Consider the following 27,263-nt stretch of genomic DNA (forward strand, 5'->3'; position numbering starts at 1 on the left):
CTCGGGCTTCCTACCACTGGTGTTCTGTCGCTTTTTAGCACTATAATAGCCTAACGCCCAAATAACTTTGAGAGTTCTCCACTGTTTATTCAAGGTGCATCATGTTCATTGCTATAGGAACTTCCTGGGGTGCCCAAGTGGCACAACTTTGTAACGCTTTTCTAGTTTGAAGTGTTCACACCAGAATCTCTTAGAAAAGCCGCCCGCATTGGTGACATCACTGAAATAGAATTGTGGGAGGCTCTTCAGTAAAACTTAATTACTTACAGTACTGTGTGTACCTATGGACTTAGATACATGTTTGAGTTATTGTGTGTAAATTGATCTCTCATGACTGACTGCTCTTAGACCTTGTGTTTGTGAAGGGCTGAGAGCATAAGGACAGTTGGCGCTTGTGGCCTGGCAGTGACGCAGAAATTCCATGAGATGCAGTAACTCGGTCATGTATGCTAACCCCAGCCTTTTAATGTTCTGAGTTTGTGTTACATTTTCACTAAATGTTAGGGGGATAGAGTGTGGGAGGGAGGATCAGATAGGACCCAAACTTTAAGGAGTAAGAATCCAGTTTTGGATTCTGCTCTACAATATGATGTTTGAGAATAATCACTCTTGATTTGATATCCTTTTGTGGAGCAGTGCTTCTGGTGGGAATGTGATGTTATCTCATGGACATACCACTGGAGTTGAGACAAACACCAAAACATCCGCATCTGATGTAAACAGTTTCCTTATATCATTACTGGCTTCAAGATTGAAGGAAAGAAGAAGGATCTGCTGGTCTAGTACAGAACAGCTCCTGTATTTGTTTCTCACAGATGCAATATCTGCCTTCTCCTCCACAGACACAGTCTCAAAGGGGTATTCTTCAACAGTAGTCATGATACAGTTCTTACCTTTCAGTTATAAACCAAATATACTGTGTACCTGAGATAATTAGTAATTTCATAAACTTTAAAATGTGCTGCTTTCTTTAGTAATTTCCTTTACAACTCCTATTGCAACAATACCTTGTGATGAAAGTATTGTCTGTGTATAATTCCTGATAGTGCTGGAGTAAAATACTTTAGAATTTCAGTGGTTAGATCTGTGCTTTGCTTTGGCCATGCTATGCTCTCCTATTCATTAGTGTCATTTGCTTTGACAGCTGAGACAAACGCTACAACATTTGAGCCCAGCTTCAGTCTTCCCTGCTGTTGAACTGAACAGTAAGCTTCTCATGACTTGAGCAGGTGTTGAGTTCTTGAGCATAAACAAGTGTCTATGGACATCTTTGACTTCAAGAAGCATACACAGCGGAGGTGTTGTTTGGACTTGGAAGGATCATGCAAAGCGTTAGGAAGCAGCCTAGTAGTGAGTAGGGCTCTCTTTTACAAGGGAAAGTTTTCAGGCTATTATTTTGTTGTAGAAATGTAATGGGTTGATAATTGGATTCAGACCTTCATGTTCGTTCTCATTAGAACCTAGCTGTGACTGATACTTGGTGTCAAATATGACATCAGTGTGATGGAGGAGCACAGTGCAAAGAGGGAGTAGGGAGTGTGTGTATATACCTCATAATGAGGCAAAACAGTGCAAAAAATAACTAATTTCTACAATGTCTCACTGAAAAGAAGAGAACATAACACTTTACCCTTAAGCTAAAATAAGAAACAGTTGAGTAACTAAAAACAGGCATGATTTTTTTAAATAGAGATGATGAGCAGCAAAAGCTTTAAAGTCTCTTTATAGGAGTCAGAAATTGTCATACAGTGCTGTTTCTATTTTTGAGAACCAGGCCACTTGTGCTGCTGCTTTGTAACTTTTTCTGAGATTTGCTTTCTTAAATTAGTATCTCCTCTGTACTTAAAGTACTGTGACTTGCTTTTACAGCATTAGTCAAATGTGTGTACTTCTGATACCTTTTGAGAATGAGGGGAGGGAACTAAATGACTCTTTTGAAGAGTTTGGGACTTGGTAAGAGAGAAAGCAAACAGATTTTTGCACCAGTTGAATCTGGTGGAAAATGAAGCGTTCATATGTATTTTTTAATATTCTTTGAGCTTTGCTACCAGCCCTGACAGTCTTAATTTCATGGAGGTTTGATATGCTATATTGGGAGCCAACAGCATTTTTGAATTAGTGTAATTCTTCTACCAGAATCCTAAAAATTCACTAAATCTTAATTCCTTAACCCTGTAAAGAGTTGACACATTTAGCTGATGTTCTGAGAGCTGTCCCGTTGATGTCACTGAGTACAGAATAAGCCTGTAACCAGAGGGAAGGTTTGGGAATAGTTTTTCCAAAGGGATATCTGAATTTAAAAATAACCAAACTCTCTTTAATTTTGAAAGAAAAATTTCAAGCATTTTTCACTGTCCATGCCACTTATACAACTTCTCCAGAAAGTCCATTTCATGGAAAGTAGATTAACTGGTCACTTGTTAGGTTTTCCTGAACAGTTATCCTCCAAGCTTGAGCTTCACTTCTAGGTTCTATGTAAGCTCATTCTCAGGTGATGAAACCTTGAAGTGATCACAAAGTTTCCATTAACTTTACCAGGACCAAGTCTGCTCCTGTGTATAAATGAATGTTTAAATTCAAATTACAAATTATTGTTGTTACAGTATTTTGAGCTATTCATGTTGGCTAATTTAGCTCTGGAAGTATTTCTTAGTATTTCTTACTACTGCTTCTTATTTGAAGATTAGTCTTTTGGGGTACTTTCACTGTAAAGCTTAACAGCTTCCCTTTGGTATCCCTGATTGGCTTGATATCCCTCAAAATTACCTGCATCTACTGATTGCTGTGATACCTATTTGTGTTGTGACTGTGCCCCTCATCAGGATTTACAGTTGTTTTGTACAAGTTTGTCATTGGTTCCTTTAAGCAGGAAACTTTTGGTAAACAATAATGCATCTATGGTTGGACTGATGGTACAGGCACAGTTGTTAGGAAGAGAGGGAGTGATTATGTAGGAAGAACAGACAAGCTTTCAAGTACACAAGTTTTAGAGGATCAGCAGAAGGGCTTGATGTGCCAGATGACTGGGTTGTTCTTCCTTTCCCTATCATTTGTTCTTGTAAAGTAACCCCTAAATAATTGAGACAAACAGTGGAGGAAAGAGATAAAATGAATGGGCACAAATTCTTTCTATCAAGAGGAAATAGTAACTGTTATTCTATGTAACTCTTTTGCACAGTTAAATCTGCAGAGCTGGATAGGACCCCAACCACATGTGAGACAAGTTTAAAAATACAGCTTACTTCCAGTATAAATACTTTTCTATGAAGAGCTTTTTCCTTTAGCTTAAACAGGACTCCATAGTCAGTTTGAGCTTTTTAAAACATGATGTTGAGACAACTTGGTTCCCCTGAATTTTAAGCCATTTCTGTCTATGGTGCTGAGGATGTTTTTTTCTTCTTTTAACCAGGCAAACAGCTGTGCAATTTGAGGCAGGGTCAGTCTCATATTTTGGAGAGGGCCTACCTCTTAGCTTCATGCAAAAGCAGGGCACGTATGTCAAACCACCAGCAGCTTCCAGTTCTCTAAGAATAACGAGTCCCATCAGCTTGTGCTGAGTGGTAAAGCATGAACAGGTAAGCATTGCTTTGTTTTCTGGGGGAGAGCTTCTGAGCAAGCCTGACCTGGGAACTACTCACACTGGGGACTTGAGAGCTTTCTGCACAATTGTATTGTTCATCCATGTAATCAGGGAAAGTCTAGAGCAGCAGCCCTTGACCTCTGGCTCACAGGTAACAAACTGCCAGAAAGCCTCTGCTTTAATTCATGCTCCACTTGACATAACTACCCCTTGGCTGAAGTGAGATGTCATCTGCAGCACATGGCTCACTGGGTAAAGCTGATCAGGGACCACAAAAGGGCGATAACCCCCACTCTAAAACCAGTGGGAGGGCTTCTGTCATGTCCTTGGAAGGACCTTCCACTTTCTGCAGTTAACTGGGTGGTACTAATATCACTACAGTGATACTAGGAAATCACATCTTGCTAAAGATTCTCTTCTCTCGGAATGGGCTCACATTTTGCTGCCTCCTCCTCAAACTTTGCTGCCTTTCAGTTTTGTAATCCTCTGATCGGTAATCCTTGGTTTCCCCCACCAGCACCATTGCCAAAAACTTGCATTCGGTTTAGTTGCCCGTCAGCGTCTTCTCGTGTCCAAAATCCGACTGCAGTTGTGAAAGCAGCCTCGAGGGACACGGTTTTAGGCAGAGATTTATTTTAAGAAGCCTTCTCCGAGCAGCTTCGCCTCTGCTGGCAGCGGGCCGCAGCGCTCTGAGTCGATGGGTCGTGCCGCCGCGCTGCATTAGCCGCTTTTCGTGCCTCCTGTCCCCGCTTGCTCACGCCGGCGGTGGGCGGCACCTGCGGCCGCTCTCGGCGGGGAGGCGCTTTTGCAGCACGAGGAGCCGGCGCTGCAGCGGGGCCGCGGCTCAGCGCGGATAACAAAAAGGCTCCTCTCCCCCCCTTCCCCCCCGGCGCCAGGGCGCTCCCGGCGGGGCCGCGCGCTCCCGGCGCCGCCCCCGCCCGCCGGGCGCCCTCTGCTCCGCTCCGCTCCGCTCCGCTCCGCTCCCCGCCGCGCTGAGTCACGGCGCCGCCCTCCCGCACGACCGCGGCCTTTCACGCCGCGCACCCTGCGCGCCGCGCCGTGACTCACGCCGCCCGCCCGCGCCGCGCCGGAGGGGCGGGGCGGCGGCGGCGGGGGCGGCCGCGCCGCGTACAAAGCGCCGCCGCCGCCGCCGAGGTCAGCGCGGCGGCCCGCGGGGAGCGGCGCGGGCCCGCGGCATGGAGGGAGCCGGCGCGCTGCTGGCGCGCTGCCCCGCCGGCGGGCTGGGCGTCACCGTGTGTGCCGCCGCCGCCGGGCTGCTGCTCTACCGCATCGCGCGGAGGTACGGGCCGGGGCCGGGGCCGGGGCCGGGCGGGCCGAGGGGCTGGGGCCGGGCGCGGGCCGCGGCGCCGCTGCGAGCCCCCTGCGAGCCCCCTGCAGCGGGGCGCCGGGCAGCGCCGCACCGGAGCGGCGGTGCGAGCGAGACCCCCCCGGCGGGGCCACCGGCAGGCGCGTTCGCGGAAAGCGGCACCCCGGAACTGCCGGCGGCCCCAGAAACGCCGCCGGCGCGCGGCCGTCCGTAAGGAAGCAGCCGGGCGATTTTTCCCTGCCCGCTTAAACTGCTTCGTGTCTTTGTGTTCCAGAGCTGAACGTCAGGGACTCGCCTGCTGTGGGAACTGAGCTTAAAAAAATCTAAAACGTCTTCCTTCCTCCAGCGTGTAGTCTAGTGGCTGACATTATTACTAGCGGTATTACAGGGACTGTTGGAGTCTCGGGATTTTGCTGTGTTTGGTTTTCTAATGTCTTTCTGGCAGTGTCGTTGGAGGCAGAGCAAGTAAAGAGATTGTTTTTGCTTCATTTTGTGCTCGGTGATTTGGTGGTGAAATGTCTTCTGTCTTCAGGAAAACACGATCGCAGGGGGAGCAGCGCAAGAGTACCACAGAAATAACTTTTATATACGCTGATGCATTGCTAAAATTTGGGAAGATCAAATAGAATTTAATGCTGCAAATGTCAAAGTTGCTGTTTAGTGACAAAAATTCTTTGGTCGTTTAGTTCTTATTTGGTTGGAACGTTTATGATCTCAGAACAAACTTACACAGATCAGTTTAAAAACAAGGCTTAAAAAGTGCCTGGAGAAAGGTCTGTATATAGGTTTCATGAGAGGAGTAGAACTTCATTTGGAAGACTTCAATCTAGCATACCTTGAAATGAATGTAGAAAAGCACATGTGGGGTAAGAGGCATTTTTAGACTCTGTAGCAAAGTAGACTTTAGCAGCCAGCTCTTCTACGAAGTGCTTTTACTGGAGTAAAAGGAGGCCCCACGGGCTGGTTGTCATGAGGTTCACTTACAGTTTATGCTTTGAAATAGCAGCAAGGCATCTGCAATGAAATACTTCAAGTTTGCTCTAAAATGTTTGCAGTTTATAGAACCATATAAATAGGTCAGTGGTATATTAGCCCGTATATAATACTTGGCATTTCAATTGCATATTTTGAGCAGCTAAGAAATACTAGTGGCCTAAAGCAATCCTCAGTGAAGCAGGCAGCATTTCCTTGACCCAGTTGCCTTTTGAGGCAAGAGATTTGACTTGTTTTGCTTAAGTTCATCAAATGGAAGGTCTCTGTGGAATGGAAAGAATTTCTTCCCAAGTCCTTGAAAAATGCTGGTGAATTGTAAATATTTCCGGGAGGTGACCTTGATAGTGGTTTGGGGTTAGGTATTTGAGCTGTTCAATACTATTCTGCTATTACTTAATTTCTTACTTTGCCTTAGTAAATGAATCTTTCGAAGTCATAAAGGGGCATGAGTTTATAAGGGACTGATCCAAATGCAGACATGATACTGCTGTTTTATTTGGTATTAATGTTGTGATATGGCCCTGCTCCACTCTGTTTTCAGAGTGAATGTGCTTATATATCAAGCAAGGTGCCTTTATCACAATAGCTACAGCCCCTGTAGAAAAGGAAATATAATATATCAGAATAACAACCTAGTGCATGGTCCTGCAATAACTGTCAACATACGAAATTATACTGCTTTAACCATGCCAGCGTACAAGACTGTGCTCTTTGTACCAGGGAGGAAAAAACATTTGATATGTGCCCAGAGGTCCTTAAACCTTATGAGTTTGGGCAAGAAAGGAAAACCTTAAAATGTTTGTGGTCTTGCTCTTGAACTGTTGTTTGTTGCATGTTGTTGGAAGTCTGGTTGCTGAGTTCAGACCAGCAGTTATAGCCACTTTCCCTTTGTCTTTTGTGCCCCTCCTGATTTTTAGCTACTGACTTTTTGCCAATACTAATGTAAAATACCCCGTGAGGATCTCTTGCTTGGGATCTTTGGGTCAGTGGTGGCACAGGCCACTCATCCTCACTCTGCTTGTAGAAAAATACAATGATGCTTATAAGCCATCGTCCATTCTAAAAGGGGTTTGTGGGAATTTGGGCAATTGCCATGCTGCTAGGTCCTTCATTTAGATGAGCCGCCTGTCACAGATAATGAGATGGCAGAAAGAGGCACCCCTTCTAGAGGGTCCTCTCCTGACGCCTGGTCAAGTTCAGTGTACTCCAGAGTATGAAAAGTTGCTGCCTCCCTTGCCCCCAAAGCTGCAGTTTCACAGGTGATGACATCTGAGGTGGATAGCACTAGAGCTGGTTATGGCTGCAAGCCTATGTCCCTGCCCAGGTCCCCTGGGCACCTTTTTGCTTGTTAAGAGGATGGTAAGTATGACTCTCGAGGAAGGCTGTGCTGCAAGGGATGACGCTGTTTGACTAGAGCTAGGAACCTGGCCATGCAGCTAAATCTTCAGCCCTGTCTACAGCAGCTAGTTTGGGCAAGTGTGTCTGTGATACCATTTGCCTGCTGGAATCTGGACAGCTGGGATGCTTTCTTTTCACACTGGAAAGTGGGGTCTAGTGTTGGTTCTGCGCTGGCAGACCCCTTTGAGAGGTGATGGACATCAGTGCAGCGTGGATTTGCAGCAGCTTAGTGAGTTGCCACCCAAGAGCTGAGCTTCTCTAAGTGTGAGCTGAACACAGTGTCAGGTTCCTTGAACTGGTGTAACTCAGTCACGCTGGACTGCATGACCATGCCATGGACTTGGTCTGTGCCTAGAAGCTTTGGCAGCTTGGTTATGTCAAACTGCCATGGGATGCTCTGGTCACAAGAGGTCTGTGCAAAGAGCTCCTCTTCCTGGTTGTTCTTCCTTCAGATTTGCTGGCATAGCTGTTCGTGTAGTTGCTTTGTAATCCAGAATTAAGTATTTTGCTTTAAATACTTTTGATGAAGAATTGCTGCTTATTTTAGCCCTTGGCAGAAAATGAGGGTAACCCAGCTAAGAACTGCATATTCCCCTGTGGGCTCCTTTAAGAATATGGAAAGCCTCACATCCTCATCTTCTTGACTTAGCAGTGGCAAGGGGAAAAAAAAAAGTATAGATAAAAATATTTTCAAAACCTCTTTTTGTTTGTTTGTTTTAAGGTAACTCATTTGGCCTGTGCTGATCATTAAATTGTATTCTATTGTAATTTTGTTGTTGTTCTGACAGCCCATTTAAAGTATGGGCATAAGCATGACCTTAAATGTATGCATCAGTGGGGAATGGTGGAACGAGTTCTGGGGAGTCCTGAAGGCAGCTTTTTCAGTAAAGCTTGCCTTCTTATGTTGCATGAGAGACAAACTAGTCTGTGGCTGCAGTCTGATTTTGCAAGCACTGTATACAGAACAGAAGACTTGTTAGCACAAATAAAGGAGTCTGTCTCTCACAAACATAAATCTTAGCATATTGTCTGAGCGGGATCAGACTTCGAGGTGTTGATCTCATAATCAAGCTTACTCCAGGTATGGCCCCAGTGTTGTTTTAAACTGAAGCCCTTCTGCCTGCAAAACCATTAATCCAAGGCTGGCAGTTCTTCTAGCCTGGTGGGGTGTGCAGGCTACATTTTGTGTCAGCACAGCCAGTCAGCTGCTGATGGAATCCCTCTGTGCGGTAATTCAATCACTGCTTGCTGCTCAGGTTTTTTTTTGCAGGGTGGCTCTTTCTCCAGTGAAGCTAATTCAAGTTAATACAGTGTTAGATTATAAAGTCCTTACAGATGGTCCACCTAGTGTTTTTGTAAGGGATTGAGCACATGGTAGATGCTTATATAGATTTTATTATGAAGGAGGAAGCTCCAGTGTATTTTTTTTTCAAACTTTATTTATATAAAATAGAATTCATGACACTAAAATCGGTCTGGGAGTTTTTTCTGTGTTCCTTACATCAGCTGACTTGAAGGACAGTTAGGTTAGCAATAGGAGGAGCATTTTTAATGTAACTGGGAAACTATTGCCCAAAATTTAGCATTGTCAGTCTCTTCATAACAGAATTTCTGACTCTGGAAACAATGTATTTCCTTGCTTATAATGTTTAACCACTGCTTGAGTTTGGTCAAGGTATGTATAGTTCCAAAGTCTCAGTCCTTGGAGTCCAGTATTTGAGAGTCTCTCCAAATTAGGATTTGTTTTTATATTTTTTTTAACTCCTACCCAGTTACTAGAATATTAGCCCCTTACCTGCATGTTTTTGCCACAAATGACCTTCTTTTCTTCTTGCATCCAGCAGGTTAGGAACTTCAGATTTTCGCACCTATTTCTATGGTAACAGATTATAGGCTTACAAAAGGGAGGATTATTGTTTTTTATCCTAAATAATCCAGGAGTTAAAGATTCCTTTTGCATACATTGTCAGAATGAAGGGCTGCTATTTAACCCTTAGTAGAACTTTCTTAACCACAAGAGTGAGAAGTGGAATGCTATTTGGAAGAGATAGAAAGGTCTTGAGTATACTAGCAATTCAATCTCTGATATTAGCAAGTTCTTGGATAGGTTTGGTATTGGTTCTTTTTTTGTTTCACAGTATACGTGCTTTGCTCCTTTTCTGACCTGTGCTTTCCAGTTCTATGTCATCCTTAAAATTAGTGCTTCTGTCTGCAGTGTTGTGTCATGGATGAGAAGGTAGATATAGACTCAGGTGTAGTGTGTCTCATTTTCATAGATGCTAGAGGATGGCTCCACAGCAGCATGAAGGTAGGACTGTAGCACTTGCTACAGTACCCATATTAGTTCAGGGACAACTGGGCATGTTATTGTGCAATAACGTACATCAGAGAATGGAGTTGAGTTGTTCTTCCTATCAAATTATATGCTCAAGATGCCAGAAGGATTTGTATCCTGGTGATCAACACACTAAAGCCTATGCATTATATTGTCATTGCTTTTGTACCCATGATAGTGAGATGAAACAAGCACAAATAGATGTTACAGTCCTTCCTTCATATTGCTGTGTTGACACATGGTCTGCTTGGCTCTTAGACAGTGTGGTAGCTCATGTGTAGCTTGGACTAGCCACTTAGATTCTTCTCTGGTTTAGACTTTTTTTTTTCCCCCCTGGTCTGCTTTAATGGTGGTATTTTTAACTCGGATCAACTACTGCTTTGAGCCTCCTTGGCAATGAACCAACAAGTTGAGCAGAGAATATTCATCTTAGGAGGAGTGTGGGTGTATATATCTATTTAGAGAAGGGAATCTGTCACCCCAGTAGCTTTAGCTGTTTTCCTTCAGCATCTGGCAGAGAACTCTTTGTGTACTCTGGCTTTTTAGGCTGTTATTTGGTGCTTCATTTTAAGCTTATCCTTGTCATTGTTACTCAAACAGGAGGCGCAAGCACCCCTTGAGGGTTAGATATTTTAGGAACCGATTTTTTTAAAGAGGTGGTCTATGGAATTAGGAGTGGGGAAGAATCTTAATTGTAGGCATCCAGCTGCGAAGGTAGTGGCTGAGAAAGATGTGCACTTAGCTAAAGGTAGAACCACCTGCCTATTTGGCTGCAGGGTGCCGGATGATGTTTCTATAGCATTCAGAAGATGTTCCCTTACAGAATATTGTAGTAGCAGAGAACATTTGCTTGAGCAGGAAGCAGAGAAGTTGCTCCCAACTTGTGTGTGCTTAAGCTGCTGTTATTTGCTTTCCAGGTCCTCAATGAGCCTCGCTGCTCGGTTGATATCACTGCTGCTTTAGGTGTGTGTGATGTTTGTCAAGCAGCTTTGCTTCCCCAGGTACACATCAGTATCTGGGGTCCTGTTTTATCTACTGGGCCAGCCTGGCTTGACCTGCCAGGAAACTTCCTTTCAGGTATTACTCCTACGTTTAAGACAAATGCAGACCTTCCTTAGCAGACAGGGCCCAAAGGCCAGGTTACCAAATCCTTTGGTAAAATGTCCATCACAGCTGGTCCAAATGGAGCCATATCACAAGTGTTTCTCTTTGCAGTGGTTGCTGTTTTAGTGTGATTATTTTAAAAAACATGGGGCTCATGAATTCAAGGCATGAGCCTTTGTCCCTTCAGGTCTCTTGCATAAAAATTAGGGAAGATGTGTTGATTCCTCAGTTCCTTTTTATTTATCTAGAGCTGTGTGAAGGAACATCTTCTTACAGTGCCTGAACCCTGGGCTAATTTGATATGCCCTTGTCCTTGACAAATTCTGTTTTTTGTTTTTTGGGTTTTTTTTAAACAAACAAACAAAAAAAAAACCAACAGGGCAGGCAGCATTGTGACCATGAGTTCATTTCCTAGGTTTCTGAATATCGTCATAGGCACTTCTTACAGAATATAACTTCCATTTCCCATGGAAATTGTGGCAGTCGGGAATGGGTGCCAGAATCCTGTATCGTAAGCCACTACTCTGTTGCACCTTTCACCTACATTAGCACTAGTGATTATGGAGATGATTTGTTCTGAAAAATAGTGAAGTGAGTTATTTATGACATTGTTCTAAAGTTCCAGCATGTCCAGGTACTAGCACAAAGAGATATTAGCATCAAGCAAAAATTTATTTCTACTTTAATAATCTTCCTTCTCATTCCTAAAATGATTCCTGTGAGTCGTGCTGTTAAAGATACTGAATGGGAAGGCTGATTGTTATTCCAGGCTGTCGTGCACTTCCCTGTTTCCTTTGGATCAGGTAGATTCAGTGTTGATGTCTAATGTGTTTCTGTTCCTAACAGGAAGAAGCCCACGCATGTGACGGTGAACTGCTGGTTCTGTAACCAGGACACAGTAGTACCATATGGAAATCGCAACTGCTGGGATTGCCCCAACTGTGAGCAGTACAACGGCTTCCAAGAGGTACTGTGGCAAGTTTTGCTTGAAGGGTGGCTAAGAAGGTGCATGGTCTGTGGAGCACCACTTGTGGCAAAATCCTGCTCCTAATTTAAGATGGTATAGGCCCAGTGCAGATGAATATCCAGCAATTTGACAGCTGGTAGTTCTGTGCTGAGCACTTGTGAACTCAGCAGCTGATTACTTGCTCAAATTTGTGTACCAAAATCAATTTGCTCAGATTCTGTGCGCACAGGGATGTGCTGACACAGAATGATACTGACAAACTGTCCTACCTTGCTTCAAAGGACAAAGAGGGCCTTGATGTTTTCACCAGTATCTCATAAGAATCTTTTTATTATGTGGAGCCATTCTTTTTCTCTGATTTTGTAATTGGAAACAGCTGAATTACTGTATTTAGGGTATTAAATAGACAAAGTCTGTCTTAAACCAAAAAACAGCAAGAAAACCATTTGCAGTTGGTTTACGTAAGGGTGGATGGGGGAGAAGATTAGAAGTGTTTTTATCACTTATTTCTTTTGTTGTGGAGGTGAAGGCATGCAGTGTGGAGTTCTGGCAGAGCCTGGGGAATCTCTGCAGAGCCAGAGAAGACCTAGCTTTGACTTCATGAATTCACGCTTGCTCTTCCCTCCCCCTCTTCTGCTTTTTGTCAGAATGGAGACTACAACAAGCCCATCCCTGCTCAGTACATGGAACACCTTAACCATGTTGTGTCGGGTGCTACAACTTTCTGTGATCCTACCAAACCCCAACAGTGGGTGAGCAGCCAAATTTTGCTTTGCAAGAAATGCAACAACCATCAAACCACAAAGATCAAGCAGCTGGCATCATTCTCACCAAGGGAGGAGGTAAGTGTTGTTTAGGCCTTTTCATGACATAATATGTGTGGAGGAGAGGATGTTGGGGTCTCTCCTTCACAGTTCATGGCTTCCCACAGTTTCATGCGAAGCATTTAGTGCTGTGGTCCTTAGCTTTAAGCTATGGTCGAGCCTTAGAGTTATAAGGCTGCATTTTAGTGGGATGCATTCATCCTCTGGGTTGCCTAATCCAGTCTGCTTTGTGTCATTGTAACATGTTTAATCAGGATGTCTCCCAGGAAACAGATTTAAATTTGATCATGCTTAATGAGAACATCTTCTGGCCTCTTCCCTATTTTCAGCTTTGGTTTGAGTCCCTTCCTCTTGCCAGTCCTGTCCGCTCGCTAAAGCAACAGCAGCCTCTGGCCTCTTTGTAGGCGTTCAGTGCACTGTTTCACTTCTGAAAGTGTGCAGCGTCTGTGCCCGCTGAGAAACGTGGGACCGTGTTATCCAGCATGGGGAGGGCCATGTGTCGGTGAAAGCAGTGGCCTCTGCTCGGCCGGCCTGTCCAGTCAGGGGAGAGCCTGCTGCGGCCAGTCCCTCCGCTGTGATTCCTCCGCGGTGCGGGCAGAGGGAGCCCCGCACGGTGCTGCGGCAAGCCCTCGGGCGGCTGCACTGCATCTTTCTACCTTCTGTCTTCCAGAAGAAGCTGCATGTGATTGGCACGGAGATAAAGGCACGCTGACCGGTTGCTTTTCCTTTGCACTCCCTCTTGTGCTAGTTCAGAGGCTGTGCAGGAGGTTTAATATTTGTATTTGTCTATCCATGCGCCTGGAAAACCTTTTCCCAGCCAGAGCAGGAGGGGGAGCAGGGGGGAGTGCTGTGTTCTCTGTGCTGTCCCTAGCTCCAGCCTCACACAGAGCCTCCTCTGAAGGTCCGAGATGTGAGGAAAGGACAGGGATGGGGTGTAGAAAAAAGGAGTGTTCCCAGGAAATTTAGTTAGCATAACTGGAGCTCTGATTGTTTTCTGACCCAGTCACCAGTGTGTGGGGGGAAGTATCTGAATGCTATAGTCAGCTCCATAACTGGTACTTCCTAGTGGCTTTGGAGAACAGAGCCTTGAGAACACAATCATGGCTGGAGCTGGCACTTTTGACTGGTGGATTGGGAAGTCTTGACCATAGCAGCAACCACAAAAACTTCTCCCTTCTGGTACCTTGCTATCCCGCCTCCACAGCAGAAGGGGTGAGCCAGGAAGGGCACCTGTGGAAACCACTTAAAACTTGAAGTGGGGAGACGAGCACTTGTTGTGACCTTGCTTTGTCAAGCTCCTCTTCAGTGAAACAGGAGGGAAGCTAGGGGGAGGCAGCTCTTTCAGCTTGGGATGGGCTGGGTATGGAGACAGTGCTGGAAGAGCCCTAAGAGCCTCTGCAATAAGCCGTGCATCCGCTGTAGTGACAGTGATAACAGCCAGTGAGGAGGGCAGAAAGTACTTCTTTGACAAATGTTAACGATTTGTGGAGCTCTTCTCAGCTGTGCGTTCCAGTCAGTGCCAGCCTTTGAAACGAGCTGAGTTTTGGAAGGAACTTGTCTGTCTTCTAAAAAAGTGGTGTGGAGGGGCAACAGATCTTTAGAGGCCCCTCATGTTGAGGAGTGGAAAGGCAAATCTAGGTGGTGGTTTGGGTGGTTTTGGTGTTTTTTGTTTTTTTTCCTTCCTCTCCTTCTCGCAGTGCTGAGTTCATAAGATCTGGACAATGACAGCAAAATTGGGCCACAAGAATTCAACATCCTTGAAAGAGCCGCAACACCTTCCTGCTGGGATCTCCAGAGGTCTTATTTGTCTCTTCTGGGACATGGAGGCTGGGTCAGCTGTGTGGGAAGTTGGTTGGTTGGCTGGCCTCCAGCTCAGTCACTGTTCAGGCCTGACGTCAGGGGCCTGTGAGTCTTTGGAGACTGGGAGCGTGACTCACTTGCGCATCAGCAGCATGATAACTGGTGATGGACCTGCAGTTCTCACCTGCTTTTCCCCCTCTTTCACCAGGGCAAATATGATGAGGAGATTGAGGTGTATAAGCACCACTTGGAGCAGACCTACAAGCTGTGCCGTCCGTGCCAGGCTGCTGTGGAGTATTACATAAAGCATCAGAATCGGCAGCTCCGGGCACTGCTGCTCAGCCACCACTTCAAACGTCGTGAGACTGACAAGACCTATGCCCAGGTATGCTGAGGGAGAGGTGAGGGGATGTAGGGAGAAGCGCAATGAACTAGGTACCTCTGCACCCGGATTTGGTGCTGGGAAAGGGAGGCATTGCCATTGGCAGCTCTCATGGGGTTCTCTAACTCTGGGAGTTTGGGTGCACGGTAGAAGTTGAGGAAAACACAGAGTAGTTGCTGTGGTTGCTCCTCAGGACAGCTTGGAGTTTTCATCTTGCTGGTGTCATTTAGTGCAACTTCCAGAAAGTAGCTCTACTGTAAGGACAACAGCAGAGTGGAAGAAGAATGATGAGACAGGCAGAGAAGGGGAGATAGGGAAGCTAGTTCATGAAGAGAGTGCAGGAAGCTACAGAGTACGAAAAAGAGGGAGTAAGTGTGATAAGGAGGTGATTTATGCCTTCTCCTTGCTTCACTGCCCTGCCTGACCTTGGCTTCTGGTCACAGCTCTGTTGTTGCTCTTTTCTCCTCTACAACTCGTGTGGTGTTGGTCCAGTATAGACACTAACAAGGACTTGTACAAAGCTGTCCAGTAAATGATACAGTCTAAAAATGTTTCCTAAAGCACCATTCCAAGACCGTACCACAGTTTATTCAGCTTCTGACGAGATGTTTCTCTATCTTCTTTGCAGAACTTGTGTTCATCTTCCTCTTCTAATTCCATAACCATCCCAGCTCAGGTGATATTTCTGCGGTTCTTGGCCTTCCTCAGCTGTGCGTTCCTGGTCCTGATGGCCTTGTATGGGCCAGGCAACCCCTTCTCACTCAATGCTGCAGTCCCTGCACCCGTTTCCTCTGGTCTGGCATCTGTTCAGAACAGGACTGGCACAAGCTCACAAGCAGACTCAGGAAATGACACTTCTCTGACAGTGGCAGGATGGCAAGAGCTGCTCCACCTGCTCCCAGAACAGATGGTGCAGAACCTGAGCGTAGCGTGGACTTACGGGAAGAATCATCAGTTGGCAGTTGCTGTCCTTGGGCTGTTCACTTGCCTGTTGGCTATGGTCTTGGCTGGGCGGATCAGGTGGGTGTGCCCTTGTTTCCTTCTGTTCCACTTAACTGGTTTATGGTGGGAAGTCTTGGGCCCTGTCTTGACTCAGTGAGCCAAGGGGCAGTCCCAGAATGGGGAATGTAGTACTGAGCAGCAGTTTTTCTTGTTACTGTTTGGGCTGCTAGCCAGCTGGATGGAGCAGCAGAGCTTGTTCTGACTCTGCCGTGTTTCATTCGATCTAAGCTTGAATTACTAGGAATGCAAAGCTCCCGCTATAACTTGGTAATCTAGTGGACAGTGGAACTAATCCACTTGGGTACTTAACACAGCAGTGGGAAAAGCTGCAGATGGTATAACCGTAGCAAGAGATAGTATAAAACCTGCTTCGGTCTGTGTCCACAGAAACCACCCCATCTTCAAACTGCCTTTCCCTCCTTTTCCCTTCCCTCTCCTCCCCCAGGACCAAGAGTTTTGTTGTTATTGAAACTCTTACCTTGTGTCTTGTTGGGTTTCTTTTTGGCATTGCAGGCTCCGAAGAATTGATGCATTTGCTTCAGTCTTGTGGTTCATAGTGATGGGTCTGCATTTAGCTGAGAAGTACCTGAAGACAGACACACCCAGCTGGCTGGATACAGCCAAATTTGGCACCACATCCCTGTGCTGCTTGGTGGGCTTCACCGCAGCAGTGGCAACACGGAAATCAACGGGCCATCGGAGATACCGGCCCCGAAGGTCAGAGCCAGAGCAGTGACGCTGGGGGAAGGAGGAAAAAAGCCTTGTGAACTCTGTGCGACTGGTGCTTCTCTCTCCTCTTTTTATTTTCCCTTCTTTTTTTATTAGATGAGCAGTGAAGATCTCTCTTATTTTTTCCTCCTCTTCCCGCCCCCCTCCTTCCATCCTTGCTTCCCACTGTACTAGCTGCTTGGAGCATTCACACTGCTGGTGCTAGCCAAGGAAGCTGCTCCTGCTGCCTCTATTCTCCCTTCTTCCTGAATCCTCTGTCAGCAGTGCAAATATCCAATCCCTAAAGCCAGTTCTTCCAGCAACTGCTTCAGACTGCTCCATAAATGCAGCTTCCTCCCTGTTCTGCTCCTCCAGCCAAAGAGATTCTGGTTTCTCCTGTCCGTCCAGTTCTTCTCACTGCCTGACCATCCCTAACCAGTCCCAGACGAATCGTCTGCCTTGATTCTCCATGGGGCCTGGGCCACGTTCACTTTTCTAATGGTGCTGATCGTTTTAATTTTATACTGATGGGAACTTGCCTCTGGATTCCCAGTTCTCCTAACGTGTACCGTATTAACAACACATGGCAGAAGGGCATATGAGGAGGGGAGACATGCAGTCCATAACCTGGTTCTTTTTGCCTTCCACTGAGGAGCATCACTTAACTGCATGTTCTTTCGCTCTGTCATTCTGCTGTGACTCCTATTTTTAATGGAGCACCTTAAGTGCTTTTGACTGGAACTTCAATAATTTATGTAAAAGGGTGCTTTTAAAGGTTATGTAGCTCAGTGTGTCTTGATTAGATATCTGAAAATATTCAGCTGTTTTAGTATAAATCTTCAAATCTGCCAGTGGCTGTTGCTTTCTATGCTGTTTGGGGGGGGGAGTTTAAGAGGAGCATCTGTGTAAAAGTACAACTGGAAAAAAATCCTTATGTTCCTCCACTCCTGCAGCCTTAGAGAAGAAATACAGGACTGACGGCCACATGCTATGCTATATGATCAGCTTTTGTTGTACATCACAATTTTTCAGTCAATGTTTTCGTTAGCACTGAGAGCACAAGTCGGGAGGACTTGCTGGAGAAAGGGATGGGAGCTTCTGCAGCGGGTACACACAGCAGTAGAGCTGGATTATGTTTGTTACTTGGGGGGTTCCTTCTGGAAGTTCTGGCATTGGTGCTAAGCCTGCTGAAGAAAGGGGGCTGGAAGTTGTGACTTAAGAGTGCATGGCAGTCCTCCACTGAAAGCTTAGATGACTGGGTGTTCATGAGTGGGAAGGAAGGAGCTGTCAACTGCTTAGGTTTGAGTAGGATTAACTTGTTGGAGCCTCTTGAGATAAGCAGTCTGGCTCTTCTGCACTGTTTTTTGTAAGTCACTCCACTGAGTTTCTTACCTGGATTTAGGCCTTTTAGCTAGAAATAGGCTTTCAAGAGGAAACAGCAGAGTTGAAAAAGATCTTCTGCCATTTTCATAATAGTCTGGTGTCCTGATCTTCCTGTATATAAATTCTAAAATAATCAGAATCAAGCTTTTACTAGGAAATATCTGCATCTCCCGTTGAAAGATTCAAATACTACTGGATGCTGCAGATGCTGGTGAAATGACAGGAACTTTTCTTAAGGAAACAAAAGATATTTCATAGCTTTTCATTGTTGTTGTTCTTCAAACCAGTGTTCACTGTGAAAGCAGAAATGTAGCACTAACAAAAGCTCTGTGGCGATCCTTTGACAATAAACCAAGTAAGCTGAGTGCATCGTGGGGAAGGTACAGCTCCTGGCCGAAGAGCTGTCTGCCTGTAATTTAGCACCTGGCATGGGAGGTGGACCCGAGAATCTGCTTCCCTTATGTCCTTTTCCTTGGAACATTTTTTACTGGTGCCTTCAGATAACTACCTTATCCACCTCCAAGCAAAAGGAACACCTTTCTCAATTCTGGTGCTCATGAACGATGCTGCTCTGAAAACTGTTTACCTTCTTTCCACAGAAGGGAGCCAACACTTGTGAAGTCTGGTTCCTCCCTTCTGTGGCCCTGTTACTTACCAGGCCTGACCTAAAAGGTTTGTCTTCCAGCTCACAGTCCAAGTTTGTTTCTTGTTTCATTCTTGGACTTTCAAAATGCTAAATAATAACCAGTGTCCTATTTTACACTAGACAATGGAAGTTTTTGAGTTGGAGATTTAAAAAAAAAAAAAAAATACCTACAGGGAGCCATGTGAGTTCATCTAGACAGAAAAGAGGCAGAAGTGTGCAGGATCCTCAGCCCTGGGCTAAAGACTTATACAATCAGTCTGGCTCCTCACTCTTTTTCTTTCTTAGGAGATATAGTAGGAAATGCACCTTAAAAATCCCATGTCTGTTTGCTGTACCTGAGAACAGACTCTTCTGTCCTGTCAGCCTGCTGGAGTGGGGAGTCTGGGAGCAGTGCTCAGGACAGTAGTAGGCTGGTGAAAAGATGAGAAGTGGCACTAGAAAAAAGCAGTTTGTGAGTAAATGGGTAGTTACTGCTGCCTGTTCAGCCTTCCTGCAGTGCAGTGATCGCTAGCATGTTCTCATTCTCCAGAGAGCTCCCCACTGCAGCTGTCCTTCCAACACCATTTTTGCCTCAGCCCATCTGCTTTTAAAAGTGGCTTAGACAAAACCACCTAACGGAATGGACACAGGAACAAAATCCATTGCCAGCTCTGCCATTCTCTAAGCACACTGTACAAAAGGCCCAATTGATCATGAGCCATTATGTCCATTAAGTGAAATACAAACATCTTGCCTTTTTTTCTCCTTTGTTCCTGCTTGAATGCTTTCCAGTTTTCCCCATAATGTTAATTGTAGGAAAAGACTCGCATTTCTGTTTAGCTGTAATTGTCTTCTGATGTTACTTGGATTGATAAGTGCCTTTTAGCATGTGAACTTGCAACTAGCTGGCCTAGCAGAGATGAGCTGTTCCCTGTTGCTGCTTTGCTCTTGAGTATGTTTGAATGATGAGGGGAATCTCATGTTTAGAAAAGTATATTGAGGCCACTGCAAGGAGGAGGGCTGTGAGCTGCTGACAGGCTGTTAAAGTGTGTGGGGATGATCATGGTAACCTCATGCCGTGATACATGCTTTTAAATTAATAACATGCCTGATTTCTACTGGCAATGCGCTTTCTGTTTCTAACAAGAATTTAAAAAAAAAAAAAAATTGTCCAATTTTTCCTGCCTCGTGGCAAGGAAACTCTCAGTGGCAGCTCAATCAAAGGTGCCTGCCAAGCTATTCAGACATTCTGCTTTCAGGAGCTGGAAGTCAAGGCTGTATCAGGTTTCTCCTGGTCCCATTTCATGTGCCCACATGCCTGTTCTGAGCAGCTGTTTTCCTCCCATCTTTTGTTTCTTTTGATTTAGGCATGACCCATCTTTGAACCCTGGGGTCTAGCGCCTTACATGTTGTTTTGCTGTGAAGTGTCAGATTGTTCTCCTATGCCTGATCTCTTCTCTTGTTGGTTTTTCTTTTTTTCTTTTTTTTTTTTTTTTTTTCCTTTGCACTGCTGTGATGGATGGGGAGAATGCCCCTTAGATACCAGAAGCAGACAGTTGGTAATCCTTCCCACAGGGGTGGTTTATGCTGTGGAGTGAATAGTACTGCTCAGAAATACTTTAATTCTGTTTGCACAGCAAGTGCAAATCTATACTTAGAGTTTAAAATCTCTTCATCTGGGAGATATGTTACAATATACATGCAAGCAAGAAATCAATTTGTCTCTTGCATTATGCAAATTAATACAAATGAAGTATACTTACAAGTCACAATAAGGTTACATATCAGAACTTTAGAAAGCTACTTGTGTTATGGCCAAGCTGTATTATTGAAGCCATGGTGCTTTGTTGAGGATCTTATAGTTGAAGACCTTTTCAACTGCTTATTTGTAAAAACGTCAAAGGGAAAACAAGATAACAAAACAGATATTGGCATGTGGCTGACTTCTAATGCCAAAGAAGCTGTTGTCTTTGCTCAGGTGTCAACTTGTTCTTCCACTCCTTGGTGCCTCAGCATGTCTGTGCTGCCACTTCCAAAAACAAACAACAGAAAAAATTCAGAGCCTCAAAAACAAACTTGTAGCATTTGAATTTTTGTGTTTTAGTGACTCTGATGCTGACAGTCTCCTCTCTGTCTGCCTTTCTCTCATGCTTTGCTAAGGCTGATGGTAGAGGACGAAAGGCCTTTTTAGAAGGGAGGAAAGTAAAGAAGAAAGGGGTGGTTCCTCCAGAGACATTCTGATTTATAAACTGCTAGCACCAAATCTGTACCAGCTGTGTCCCCAGAACCACTCCTTAGGTAATTTTGGCCTGAAGGAGGTTGATTATCAGTTATAAGGATTTTACTGTTGAATGTTTCTGGAAAAAAAGTTCTCTAGTTTAAATAAACCACCCCTCCCTTTACTGAGGCTGTTCCTGCAATACACGATTTCAGTGCCGACTAGACTATTCTAAATGGGCTGTGCTGTGTAGCTTCTGTAAGGTGCTTTGCCAACTTGACATTTTTTACTTGAAGTTCAGTTAGGAAATAGCCCAACAGTTAAATATGCCATCTCTCTGTGCCTGTCGCCGCCTCTGCAGTAGGTTCAGCAGAAGAAAAGGTACCCTTGCAGCTCAGTTGTTCTGGTACAAGCCCAGTGCCACTCTCCTCGTGAACCTGAGATGCTAGGTTTTGTGACACAAAAAGGTATATAGTTCTTTCTGCTGAGGATAACAGCTGATAAAGGGCTGGTAACTTACTAAAACTGCTGCCACAAAACTGGCCAGAACCACTTGATCAGTGCTTTGAGCTTCTCATTTTCACTTAGCTGGACTCTGTTTCAGAGCACAGAGGAACGTGTAGTAACCTGTGGTCACCAAGTGCAGCTTTGTCATCTGAGGAATCTCCTGACCATGCAGGCCAGAGCATACAAACACCTTAATTCAGCAGTATTGGAGAATTTTAGCCTAAAAGCCTCCTATTTCAGGTGCTCTTTTTCGCATTGGCTTCGTGCTGGTGTCTGGACCAGGGAACAGGACTACAGAATGGGGCAGGGGAGAATCCCGCTATATAAGTGTGATGCTCTGAGTGAGCTGAGGTGGTGAGGGATTGTTAGTGGCTTTGTGTGTCATTTGAATTCAAATCTGCTGCAGCCCCACATGGCTGGCTCTGATCTTTGCTCTCACAGTGTCTGTGGTTGGTCTGCCTGCTCAAGGCCACAGTGGTAGTCTGCCCAGCAGAGTTAGACATGGTCTAAAGGGGCCTAGGTGGGTCCATTAAGTGCCTTTCCCTGGACAAGCTAGCTTTTTGACAACACTATGTTGATCTGCTTCAGTGGAACTGATGAAGCTGCAAACTGTGCCTGTATGTCTGCCAGGCCAGTGCTTTGTCCTTTATTTGCCACTGGTGAGGTGGCTGGGAATGAGAAGATACTCGGACTGCACTCTTACATTTCTGACTCTGCAGACCCTTCTAGGGATGAGAAAGATCCCAGGGCTAGCAACTGAGTAAGCGTCTCTGCTGCTGCTACCCCTGGTCTCCCTGAAACCCTCACTGACTTCTCTGCATGCAGGCCAACCCCTTTCTGGCTCTTTGTATTTATATCCCATCCTTTCCTTCCTATTGACCTCTACTTTGCTATGTCTGTGCTTTGCATGCCCTTGTGAACTGAGCTTGGGTGTGTCAAAGGATGAGGACAAGAGGGGAATATAACAATGATGTAGTGATGTTTTATTTTAGCTTTTATATTATTATTAATATTATTTTTCAAGTAAGCTCGAATTTTGTGTGAAGCTAATAATCACGCTTAGATGCTGTAGCAGCTACCTATGGATGTATTGTAGAGGAATTATTTATGCTCTTATTATATAAATTAATATAATTAATAGCTGGTTTCATTGCTCTAGATTGACTCCGCCGGCAGGTGAGGTACATGGCTTTGTTCAGTTTTTAAAGAGCTGCCATTGGACTTCTGTGCTCTTGTGTATAACCTGCAATTCATCCTGGGTGTATCATCACCTGCAGGTATACCTGAGGCCTCTGTGGGCAATAGCAGATTCTCCCTGATGAAAGGGGCAGTACTCGGTCCTGAAGTGTACCTTGAGTTATTCTCTGTAAAGCATCAGTTGAGACCAAAGGTATCAAGCACACAGACAGGAGAGAGGTCCTCTGAACAGTTCCATCATGCCAACTAGTCTGCATGTTGTAGACATGGGATGTGCACACTCGCATATCTTTGTGCCACCGGCCAAGTGGGAAGCCAAAACTGATGCCAAACATTCACCTGTACTCCAAAAGGTATAAGGCAGGACCTGGCAACTGGAGCCTTTCCAGCTATATTTTGCCCCTCCCTTTTTAACCCAAAACAGGGTGACTTGTAGGAGAAAAGAATTCTAGGTCTGGGCAACTAAACTTTCTAGTTCTGTAAGACATGTATCAAAATCTTAATATGTCTGAGACCTATGTCCTTTTATAACACTACTCCTTCCATCCCTGTGCCAGTTATTTGCCATATTCTTCTTTACTCCTGATTCCTTCACCCTTGACCAGAAGCACAGGTTGCAGCACTGACTGTGGCTGGCCCCAGGCACTGTACATGATGCAGCAAAGTAGATGGAATTTAGAGACTCTTACATCAGGCCAGGTGACTACTTGTTGGCTCAGAGAAACTCGCTCGCTTTATTTCCATGCTTATTGCTGGCTGCGGTGAGCTGCTTCTGCAATCTGGGCAGCAGTACTACAACCCATGCAGCTCGTTGATAGATTGTGATGGGACATTAAGTTTGGAGGAAACATTTTACTCCATGACTGAGAAGTTCCCTTGCTGCTTCCAGACACACAACCCTGGGTGCATACAGCAAGCTGCCTGACTGTAATTGCATGTTGCCTTCTTATTGCCCAAGAATGGGTCCTTTTACAGCCCACTAGTCTGACCTGAGCCATGCTCTCCCACATCTCTTTCTGCATGATGCATCATCTCTGTGGTTAAAATGTGAATTAAAAAGGCACATGCTTACCATCCTGGCTTTGGATAAGAGGGAGGTATTGGAACAGAGGAGGCTCTGCTGGCAGGAGGTTTCTTCAGGGCGGTGTACTGTCCCATACCATGTGATACTTTTCTTTAACTTTCTATTTATTTATTTTTAAATATCTGTGTAGCAAAATTGTGCCCAACTGTCCAGTACCGTTGTGATCATTGTAAACACTAATCAAGATGCCCGATTTTTGATGTTCACAATACCAAGTTCTGAAATAAACGGCTTCCGGGCCCTGACTATTTCCACAAGCTGTCTGACTCCAGAGCCTTTTTCTTTTTTTTTCTTCCTTTTTTGGTTACTTTTTTCACTGTTGCCAGACGTCTTTTAATCTCTGTGTCCAGCTACACACGTGCTTGGAGCATCACAGTAATCTAAGAGCAAAGACAGAGCTGTCCTGCTCTGTTCCAGGACCATGATGTGGCTGCTTGCTGCCTCATGTCCCTCTTGATCATCTCACCTTTTTGCATCTGCTTCTGAAAGAAGTTTTGGTTCAGCTGACAGCCTCGTGTGTGAAACGTTCCCACAACAGGGCCCCTGCTTTAGCTTTACCAGCATCTAAATCTCTTGATATAGCAGTGGCAAACATCACAGATAAGAGTGCATAGAAAAGGAACAGGATTTTGCACATATTGCAGGAATTTATTCAGAGTGGATCAATATTTAAGCCATTCTTTCATGAGGCCTCAATCCGAAGGCATTAATAAGCTATGCTTAAAGTTCTCCAGTTCTTCCTTGCTAACCAAAAAAATTCCTGTTCTGGATGGTGTAAAGCGAATGATTTGTCTGCTGCCCAGAGGATCTGATTCTTTAACGTGGTGATTGAGAGGCAGTGGGATTAGTGAGCAACAGAGCCTATGGAAGTCCAATCCAAAAAAGTTAAAATCCCATGAAAGGGATTGTGATTACAAGTGATAAATGATGGTAAAGTCTTCCAATTTTTGAAGTGAAAAACTGCCAGAAGTCAGTAAGCCAGATCTGCTATTTTCCAGTGCAGCAAGGAGCTGTGTAAAACTGGATCGCTTTAGCCCAAAACATCCAAAGGGTGCAAAGTTGGGGGGAGGAGGGAGCTGTGTTGTTCACAGGCTCTCTGTTTTGATACTCTGGTTTGGCCCTTCATAGATACAGCACGGTGAGTGCTAGGTATCACTCTGAGATGATTAATATCATAGTCCTGAGCCACTGTTTTCATTTCCTTTCCAATTCATTTTCTGTTGTGGAGCTAAGATGGACACGTACATCTGCTATTTATGTCTGTGTGTGTGGTCGGGCAAATGTGTGTGCGTATGTGTACTGAAGGACTCCCCGTTCGCAAAGCATGGCACCCTTCCCAGGTCCTCTGGAACCTGAAGAGGTTGGGCACTTTCTGCTGCAAGATTGACGAGTTCCTTGCTGCTTTAAAGGCATGTCCTGCTTGCAAGCACCAGGAAGCTGGTTGGCTCAGATGTTGTTCGGCCTGATTAAGCTGGTCGGGATTGTTGATGTCTGCCTCATACTAGCAGATAAGTAGTTTTATAAGATATTATAAATTATCTTAAATCTAGATTGCTTCTTCTGGACATACTAGCACTGCATCATATTGCTGCATCACCTCTTTAATCTCCAAGAGAGAATGACACATGCATAAATCACCACAGAGCACAGCACAAGATTGAGATATGCGTATTCCTCCACGCTCTGATTTACTACTGGCTATTTTCTGACAGAAGAAAAGCCATGTTGCTGCTCTTATCTGTCTTACTTTTTTATCAGAAGTGAGATTGATATTTAACCTCCAAATGTTACAGCTTGATTATATGCTACAAAGTTTGATATCTCTGTTTAAAAAAAAAAAAAGAAACATATACTTTGTACAGTACCTCTTAAGAGGTTAGTGCCACCTCGTGACTTGTTTGACAAAAGGATTGCATGTTTCTAAATAAACAAATATCTTGGAGGAGATCACTGAAATATCTTGCATCTCATTCAAGTTTTAGACTTTCTTTCATGCATCTCATTCAATTATATTACGAATAATGCAAGATTTCCATGCTCACAGCACTGTAACCTTCTCAGAGCACTCATTTTGACGGTATTGTGAAAACACAAGGGAGACTCCACAGCAGATTCCTTATTTCTGATGCAATGTAATCAATTAAACTGCATGCACAAATGCACCCCAAGATTAAGATCAGTATATGATTGCAAGGAGGAATGGAATGAAGGTAGAAATGGGAGTAATTTTTTGATAGATTGTTCAGTTTAGGTTAATTTTAAACTGTGAACCACTGCAAAGGTAGGTGATAATATAGAAATTAATTGCATAGTTTATTTGCTTATAGTAATTGAGTGTTTAAAATACAAAGCCCTCATAAGTTATTTCACCAGTGGATTAGAAGTCTGCTTATATGTCTGTGATACTTAAAAATCAAGCTAGCTGGTATAGGTATCAATATGTTTTGTCTGTTATCTTTCATCTTATGTTCTTCAATTGGAAACACTATACTGCATCTCCCTTATTTCACTTGGAGAGAACCCTTTGGAAACGATTCAGAGACCTAGAAATACAGTTGCCATGTATTACTGACAATTTAAAATTTTTCCAGACACTGTAATATTGTCTTTTATGCTGAAAAGTAAGATACTGCCTGAGGCTTATGCTACAGGAGCGCAGTTCCCCCTGAATGATTGTGCTAGCACATATTTGTGGCTAACTGCAATATGCAGAGAAAGGAAAATTTAATGGTTTAGGCTTCAGCTTAGTATTGGGAAACCCAGGTTTGTGTCTCTGGTCTGTCATAGACTTTTTATGTGACCCTTGGCAAGTCACTTAGCTTCTTTTCCTTCTATTTCTCATCTATAAAATGAGGATAGTGAGACTTCCTTACCTCACAGAAGCATTGTAAGGGCAAATGCAATAAAGAAGCTTGAATGTCAGTTTAAAAACAGGGGTCTCTTGCCTAAGTTTTTATCTAGGTACCTGTAAAAATACTTTTCTCTATACTAGCATCAGAGTTAAGATGTTGATTCTGGTTTCTAAAGACAAAAACACTAGTAGATAACCACTTGCTTCCCATAGTCGTGACATTTCCGAGCATGTTTGCATGTGCACATAGCAAACCTAAAATGTACCCCACTCTTGGTCCTGTGTGTATTTGGACTTTGTAAAACATTCTGGTGGTCTCTGGGTAGTGCTCTCAGGCAGCAAGAAAACCAAGGAACTATGCTTATTTGCACCTGAACTATTAAACTGTCCCACCAATTTTTATATCCTGCATTGCAGGACAGGTTGGTGCAGAATCATTTCAGTAAGGCTGAGCAGTTCTTTGCTCTCCCAGTTTCAAAGGCATAGGAACAGTCCCCTAAACTCTATGCAATCCTGCATCTTGCACTCCTGTGCTGGAAAATTACTGCAAACCTGATAATGAAACAAGCCTTCATGTATAAGAAGCTCAGCCACCGTTGTAGCTCTGATTCAGAAGAAATACAAATTCTTTTCTATTGTGGTTGTTTTATCCCAAATCCCTTAGGATTGAGAGAAGGTGTTACTGGAATGTGCTTATTGCTTAATGTCTGTCATGCCTGTCATTTGCAGATACCTTTCTGGGGATTCGGTTACTCTGTTTCCCAATGGCACTGGGACTGGCTTCCCTTCTTCTGCTACATCTCTCTTTATCCCAACACCACCTAATATTCTCCACCTGACGAACCAGCAGCTCTTCAGATCCCCGCGCAGGACTTCTTCTTCCTCTCTTCCTGGGCGTCTGAACAGGGCACTCTCACTGGGTACCATCCCCTCCTTGGCCAGAGCAGGTAAGGTGCGCCTGAAACTTGTAGACCCAAT

The 27,263-nt window shown here is 44.6% G+C and overlaps 1 protein-coding gene across 3 annotated transcripts in view; it reads left to right on the plus strand.

Annotated features, from left to right (window-relative positions):
• The first annotated feature begins 4,375 nt into the window (after positions 1–4,375).
• Positions 4,376–27,263, plus strand: part of TMEM201 (transmembrane protein 201) — a 33,108-nt gene continuing 10,220 nt past the window's right edge. For 2 of the 3 annotated variants that reach the window (XM_064525559.1, XM_064525560.1), the window contains exons 1-7: positions 4,376–4,880; positions 11,584–11,704; positions 12,352–12,546; positions 14,537–14,713; positions 15,339–15,730; positions 16,226–16,429; positions 27,015–27,232. In XM_064525559.1, coding sequence (XP_064381629.1) covers positions 4,777–4,880; positions 11,584–11,704; positions 12,352–12,546; positions 14,537–14,713; positions 15,339–15,730; positions 16,226–16,429; positions 27,015–27,232 — 1,411 coding nt within the window. In that variant the 5' untranslated portion in view covers positions 4,376–4,776. The remainder of the gene's footprint in view (positions 4,881–11,583; positions 11,705–12,351; positions 12,547–14,536; positions 14,714–15,338; positions 15,731–16,225; positions 16,430–27,014; positions 27,233–27,263) is intronic. The other variant, XM_064525558.1, reaches the window with a different exon arrangement.

Source organism: Dromaius novaehollandiae, chromosome 24, assembly GCF_036370855.1.
Source record: "Dromaius novaehollandiae isolate bDroNov1 chromosome 24, bDroNov1.hap1, whole genome shotgun sequence".
Taxonomy (NCBI): Eukaryota; Metazoa; Chordata; class Aves; order Casuariiformes; family Dromaiidae; genus Dromaius; species Dromaius novaehollandiae.